Below are 7,691 nucleotides of genomic sequence, written 5' to 3'. Positions count from 1 at the left end.
AATCAAAACTCTCATTCTAATAAAAAGGTTTTATTGCATAAACTGTATACAATCCATTTTCTTACCTTACACAACAATATTACAGTTAGTTTAGTATCGCTCACTTCTTAAGCTAAACTAGAAATCACAAGCAGTATGTTTGATTTAGAGCATACCGAAACCTTTCGAGTAATTAATCGCTTTGACTAGCCGATCTTTCAACTTTTCGCGAGTCGAGTATTCCGGCAAAAGAAGAACGTTGAAGCAAGTGTGCGCGGTCGGTAATCTGTCCGAATCAGAACCGTTTCGCGCAATGACCAGTTTCAGTCTACTTAGGCCGCCAATAGGAACTCTGTCCGAACCGGTAGTGAATTGCAACAATTTCCGTTTATCTTCCATTGATAACGCGTGCACCACCGACCAGAAATCTTTGATCACTTGTGAATCGTTCGTGTAACCTCCGTCGTATTCTGTAGAGTTTTCCAGTTCGTCAAAATCAAAGTTCTGCGTAAGGAAAAAATTGACAATTATTATGACACACTGTATGGTTATTGACTTACTTTGCTTCCGCAAATTAGTAACTCGATTTCTTCCGGACGGAATAGTTGATCCAATGGCGACTCGTCCACCACCATCTGGAAGCCTTTGTAGAAAGCTCGAAACTGTTTTTCTACAGCTTTGTTAAGCAAGAAGTCGGCGTATAAATCCACAAATTCCTAGATAAATTAAACATAAAGTGATTAATTAAGAAACAAATCACTTGATAAAGCATTACATATTTAGTTTCTTGCGTCACCGGTATCCGATCTCCTTTATCTTTCAGATCGTAATTTATAATGGTCCCAAAAACGTCCTGATAGCTTATCCTGAACGTTTGCATGAACACCTCTTCCAAATCCGGTTCATTGTAATCTAACATTTGTTTTAAACTGTTGTAGAGCACCTAAAAGTTGTCAACTGTACAATTTCTGTGTGTGTACACAAAGGTGAAACTTACTGGATTCCAATCGACCAGATCTTCAAAGGAACCTTTCCGTCCCATTAATTTCCTGTACAATACCATGGGAAAATTAACGGCCAAAATGATATTGTTGTATATCGCTAGACCCAATACAATTCCTACAATAGTTTACTAATTATTTGTACCTGTTACATGATGTTATATCATACCTATAAGAGTGAATTGAGCAGTGCTTTCGAAACTAGTAGGGTTAAACCAAACAGTCTGTGTCTCATTTTGCATCGTAAACATAGCGTAATCAGGGTTAAATATCTCTTCAATGACTAGCTGAAAGAATTCTTTGGACACTCCGCCCTCATCTATACCTTGCTCACCCTCAAACTCGACTACAAGCTGTTTTTTAAGATCGTTGGGATTTTCCATCGATATCATTTCCAGCTGTTAGACAAATAACGAACTTAAAAATTTGTAAAAAACATACGTCAAATTTCCATCTCGCTCAGTTAATAGAAAAATAAAACGATAATTATTACGTCACTGCCACTAGCCCTGGAATGGACTTTACAGAGTGTCTTAATTTCCATTAACAAATCGAAATTTCTAAAGCATACAAGGTCTGTTAAATAAAGAGGTAAGTAATGCATTAACAGCTAGTAAGGACAAAACCAACTTCCCTCTATCAAATTATGTGAAACTAGAGCGGTTCAAACAACTAAAACTTGGACATTCACTTACCTCAACAAGAGCATCATCAATAATGCTTTCTCTGCGGACTTTTAGTCTTAAATAGGGATTCGAAGGTTGTCCAGTAACTGCTTGTAAAATGCTTATTCGCCGTTCTGAATACATCCGAATCCTATTATCAAAGTACAACCCCATCGTTTTGGTAGCCGGCGTCAGTATGAATGGATAATTCATAAAACTGAACTTTCCTGAATAGATTCCTAGATTAAAACCCTTTGTTACTACTGCACTAAACGTGTAATCCATCAACCAACCTAATTCGCTTTTGAAATTAGCGAAATCTCGATCCATTTCGACCATGTCGCTTAAAGGCTCGTTGTAAAATTCTGAGTAAGCTAAGTAAGGCTTTCGACAGTCTAATACGTGCACGCCCAGCACTTTTGCCAAAGCGTCTTCTGGGGTTATGCTTTTGTTTAGTTTTACGGCCAAAAATGATTCGTCCATAGAATCACCCAAATCATCCATGATTCTTAAGGACGGCGACTCTAATACACCAGCCAACATGTTCGCATAATAAAGAATCTAAATTTGATTAAGCCACAATTTGGTTGAAATTTCACTAAAACCGTAAAATCTTACTTTCATAAGTTTGGTAGCCGAAGTAATAACATTTTCATCCTGAATAAAAAAATCCCTATGAAACGGCGTCACGATAACTCTTAACGTGATCAACTGCTGTAAATTTTCCAAAATATTTCTTATCGAAGATCGGCCAGGACCCGCCCACATTCTGGCCAAAGTGGCTTGCACTTCAACGGGTAACCACTGAGAAGCTCTACAGATAGCTGGTAATGCTGTTTCAAGAAAATCTCCCGACCCTTTAATTTCAATTAACCATCAGGAAAAACACACTTTTTTGTTTACACCAGTAATACCTAAAGCCGGTATTTCAAACACTATCAGCAACACATTAACTATATCATCATGGTTGTCCTGATCTTTCCTGGTAGGCAATTCCATTTGTAAATTTCCAGCAAGAGTAACCAACGCATTGACTAGCGCATTTTCAAAAATTGACGTTTTTAGTTTAAAAAGAGCGGCGTACGCCCTCCGAACTGAAGGAATATCCACGGGTTGGATGGCTGAGGCGCTCGATTCAGCGCTAGAATCTTCATCTTTATCTTTCTCTCCTTCTAAATGACGTAGTTGTTCTTTGTTTAAACAGTTAGTTTGGTCTGGAATAGCCTAAATTTAAAAAAACCAGGCAAGTTAAAGACCAATAGCCTACCTGAATCTTCAATATTAGGGGTTGAACTAGACGAGTTTCTGTCTTGAGGAAAACTTTTTGATAAGTTTTCTATACTGCTGAATATTTCACCTAAAGTTCTGATTAGAGGTGAGTAACTTTCGCTAGCTTCACACTCGTCAATAATATCAAACAGTGATTGTTCTGTCAAATAAGTAGGCACAGGAGCTGAAATTATAGATGTTGGTTGGAACAGAGTTTACTAGTTTTTTCAAGTTTTGGCCATTAAAAAAAAAAGGACGGTAAATAGTAAAGGATTGCTGATGGAATGGATCCTGACGTTACAGTAGTAGAGTAAATTACCGTTAAAGTAAATATTTTACATTACCAGAAAAATTTGACCGGTAAATTACAAACAATGTGTTTCTGGCAGGTCAAACTTTGACACCGCTTTTCTCCCTGACTGTACTAAATTTTGTAGGATTTTTTTTTATGTTATTGAATAGGAAATTTAATGAGGATTCCAAAAATGTACTTAAAACAATCATTTTCTCACTCTAAGTGAGTTTTCCAAGCGATTTTGTCCGTGACTGTTTATTCAAACGGTGTTACTAGCAGTTCAAACTTTGACACCCATTTTCCTCTGACTGTATTAAATTTTGTAATATTGTTTTATGTTATCAGATATAAAATTTAATAAGGATTTCAAAAATTTGCTTAAAACAGTCATTTTCTTACTCCAAGTGGGTTTTACAGGCAATTTTGTCCCTGACTTTTCTTTCAAATTGTGTCTGTGGAATTTTATATTTTGACACCACTTTATTCCCTGACTTTACTTGATTTTGTTGTGATTTTTTATGTCATTAGATAGAAAATTTAATGAGAATTAGAGAAATGTGCTTAAAATATGATTCGGTCACTCCAAGTCTGTTTTACAGGCAATTTAGTCCTTTAAACCGTGTTCAAAAATTTAGATCACAATTTTACTAACTTAACAAACCAGTTTTCCTGAATTACTCGAAAACGGTGACTGTTAAAAAAAAATTGCAGGAGACCAAAAATTTTCCTAATCAACTCCTTAACTTAGCACTGTAAGGTTGCAGGACCGTTTTAGCTTCAAGTATACAGGGCGTGCATGAAAAGTATGGTGATTGAATGTTTTCGGTCACCCTGTGCACTTTTTATGAGATAAAATTTTTTGCTCAACACTACTGGAAAGAGGAGCTCAATATGGCTCATTTAAGCTATTCAATTTCCCTGAACTCCCAAAAAATAACCGAGTTACAAGCTGTTCAAATTTTAAACCAGAATTTCAACTGATTTGAAAACTTGTTGCACCAAAACTCGAAAAATTTGAAAGAAACCTGAAATTTTCGTATAGAACTACTAAACTTATCCCTGAAGTTTCACAGTCCGTCGTGCCGCTACTATACAGGGGGTGCATGAAAGGTATAGTGATTCAGATTTATGACTTTTCAAATTAATGACAGTCAGGACAGGAAAATGATATTTTTCAAGCAAATTTCATTTAAACCCATAAATTTACTGGTAAAATTGGTACATTTTCCTGTCACATTGAATTTTACTTTACCTTACCGGTAAATAAGCGATCATCGAGGCGATCATGGTAAATTTACGCCCATCACTACAATACGCTAAATATGATCGACTGCAATCGGTAAAAAATAATGGTGACGTAAAAATCGTCGCTTATGGGATTAAGCAATCCTTTACTGCTTACCGTCCTTGATTAAAAACGACCTGTATCTCCGAAATGCCTCAGTCGAATTTAATAAACAAAAAAGGTTTTCAAAGGCCGTTTCCTCTAGAATGAGGAGCGTCATTCATTTTACCTTAAAAGTGATTTCTTCACAGATATACCGGGTAAAGAAAAATGTGCTGCAAATGTTTGAGGCGCAATTTTTTATGGGGTACGTTTACAACAGAAATGCTTTTATTAATAAACAGCTTATGCCCCTAGTTTTTAATAAAATTTTAAATATGATTCTTTTCATTAAAATTATCCTCAATATTCAGTAAAGTGTACCGTATAAGAACCTGAAACTTTCGATAATTATTGTCCTATAACATTTTGCATAACACTAAAACAATGTTGTATTAAGGTACTACTGATTTTACAATCAGTAAACATTTAGCTTTGACTAATCTTTTTATAAATAGTCCTGGTATTTCCGAGATACAGAGTAATTTATAAAAAAGTACGTCTGTTTCGAAAACACCCCTTTTGTAGACCAAAAATTGAAAAACCCCCAAACATGTCCTGAAATATCAACCCAACTCATTATAAGACACAAAAAAAAAATGTTCTAAAATTATCCCAACTATCAAATGCACTGGTTTGAAATTTGCTGCACCTTTTTCTTTATCCTGTATATCGGTGAATAAATCACTGGAAGTCAAAATAAACTCCTGGCTCTAATTCTACAAAAAACAGTATTTTAAAACCGTTTTTAGTCAATAAATTCGGTCTGTTTTGTGAGCAGTTCAAAAAAAAATTAACTTATTGTTGTTATTAGTAATAGTACCACTTTATCTCTTTGTTTGAGACTTGATTGTTCCTAGGGCCAGTTACACACTAAAACAGTTAATTCAATCTTAAACAGTTGAACATTAAAACTTTAATAAGATGGATAAACACCAAAGCATCACATCTAAACTTTTAAAGTTTTTTCTTTAAACAGAAAAAATCCATAATAATAAACCTCAAACTAGCAAAAAAAAAACAAAATTTAAGTTTGTATTTACCCCCAAAATATCGAAATCTTCGCCGGTTGCCACAAAACATTTTACACTTTCACACACCTACAAGTATCACAAGTCATTGTCTGGAAGCATTAAACTTTTTAAAGGTTGTATACATCATGCAGTTCCAGAGTGTGGCGTTGAGCCAAACTTTGTTGTATTTATTTCAAGGATATAAAGCGCACACAATCCCTATCAAACCGATTTGACCTAGGAAATTTGTGGAGTTTTTACACGCGACTGGATGCCCAAACGTGTTCAGTTAAATACCATTTCAATAACAAACAGAACAGTACAAAAACTAACAATTCTACAGGAAAAAAATTGTTGGCCAAAGCGAAAGTCGAAATGAGCAGTGTTGTATTTTTAGAAAAACACATGATCAAAATGTTTTTGCTTGGAAATTTGCAGGTACTGGTTTGTGTTGCCTGTTAGCAAAATTACGACGTTAGTAACATGTGCTTGAATGTTTTTGTACAGGACTACCAAATAATGCATTAATATTCAGTTTGTTGACAGAATCTAATGATATGGCTATCTTGATTTGTGTCACTGAATTTACTGTGTTTGGAATTTACATTTCTAGTTAAAAGCAATTGAATGAAAAAACTTCTTTGCTATAGTTTGACTTTCAAGTAAAATTTGTTACTTTTTATTTTTACATAGAAAGTTTTATAAACTAAAAATTCATCTGACAAAATACTCCTTATCCAGTAAAACCACTTGAAGAACCCTTTATATATTAAAATAGATTAAACATTTTGTTAAGTTCCCCATATTTTAATATTTAAATGAATGTTTACTCCTCCCTTTTTAAAATATTACATTTTCCTGTCTAGACAGTTCTACAGTAATTGCTTGTTACACAATGCCCAATCAATTCTTTGTGGTTTTATTTTTAAATCAAACTTAACCTCCAAATAACTTAATAAAATTGATAATGCTAATCATACTTACCACTATTGTATTTTACACTTGCTTTTCCAGACTCCTTACTTGACTGAGAAACCACATTATCATTGGATGGAACTTTACTTGCTAACTCTTTGCTCTCAGTAGTTGCACTTGGAGAGTCTATCAAATGAATTTTAGCAATTTTAGGAGGATGTTGTTCACACAGTTTAGCCTCTTCTTTAAACAATTTTAAAGCATGGCAAGCAGCATCATTGGGTGACATGGGAGTGAACTGGAAATCACTCATTCAATTCAAATTGAGTGTGTCAAGTTACTAAAACCTACCTCTCCACTAGAGGCACAGTCTTTGTTGGTGCAACTAGGATTCCCACATCCCTCAGTCAGCTGATAAAAATATCTTTCAATGAGCTTTTTGGCTGCTGCTCTCTTCATTTCGTCTTCGTTGTTTGTCAGCTCCTTGGGACTAGACGAGGCCTCTTGGTTACTATAAAAAAGGTAATAGAATCAAACATCTAGTCGGAAGTTGCAACAGCACTAATCCCACTGTCATGTATAGTTAAAATGTAACAATTTGACCCACCTTGAAGCTTCGTCTATTGTAGAGTTATCCGATGAGTTCATAGAATTTGTTTAGCAGGAAATCAAAATAACTAAATTGCAGTAAGGGCCGCGAAAACATCAATGTCCCTCCACCACTTCACAGCATTCCCAAATTTGGCGTTAGAACGAGATCTCGGCGGGTTTACGTAAAGCGATTGTCCTGTTGTACAAAATGCAAATCAAAACATACAAAAAACGTTAAAACCACTTGCAAAACTTTACCCTTTTTAGCTACCAAGTTAAAATAAAAATTATTTTGTGTTTTTATTTTCTAGTTTGATAATCATGGAGACTTTAAAAACAAATGTCATGGTTGTCATTTTATGTCAATGATGACATTCTGTCGAAAGTCAGCTGGTGTTCATTTAATTGATCATGTGACATCAGTATGGTTTGCTAATAAAACGGCCACGTGATTAAGTGTTGGTTGCATTATTTGAATATGAACGTTTGGTTTGGACAGATTGCCGCGAATCTTATTCACATTATAAATTATCGTTTTTTTTATTATTTATTTGTGTAAAAATCAGGACAATTTTGAAA

The 7,691-nt window shown here is 34.8% G+C and overlaps 1 protein-coding gene across 4 annotated transcripts; it reads right to left on the bottom strand.

The window, feature by feature from the left end:
- Positions 1–14: 14 nt before the first annotated feature.
- Ube3a (ubiquitin protein ligase E3A) lies at positions 15–7,485 on the bottom strand. Of its 4 annotated transcripts, none has more exons than XM_081982623.1 (14): positions 7,371–7,485; positions 7,129–7,308; positions 6,873–7,032; positions 6,591–6,819; positions 2,913–3,098; positions 2,560–2,859; positions 2,264–2,502; positions 1,939–2,206; positions 1,676–1,884; positions 1,150–1,378; positions 977–1,098; positions 755–922; positions 540–695; positions 15–483 (listed from the first exon to the last, which is right to left on the bottom strand). In XM_081982623.1, exons 2-14 carry the CDS (start codon positions 7,167–7,169, stop codon positions 145–147), a joined length of 2,646 nt encoding a protein of 881 aa, XP_081838749.1. In that variant the 5' UTR covers positions 7,170–7,308; positions 7,371–7,485; the 3' UTR covers positions 15–144. The 4 variants fall into 4 exon arrangements, with proteins under 4 accessions (XP_081838749.1, XP_081838750.1, XP_081838748.1 ...); XM_081982624.1 differs by having other exon boundaries at positions 1,676–1,872; XM_081982622.1 differs by having other exon boundaries at positions 1,676–2,206.
- Between the last annotated feature and the right edge of the window lie 206 nt (positions 7,486–7,691).

The sequence above is a fragment of the Ips typographus genome, linkage group LG6, assembly GCF_016097725.1.
Source record: "Ips typographus isolate SLU linkage group LG6, UJ_Ityp_2.0, whole genome shotgun sequence".
NCBI classification, from domain to species: domain Eukaryota; kingdom Metazoa; phylum Arthropoda; class Insecta; order Coleoptera; family Curculionidae; genus Ips; species Ips typographus.
The sequence above is the reverse complement of the archived record's forward strand: the minus strand, read 5'-3'. Positions and strand labels throughout refer to the sequence as shown.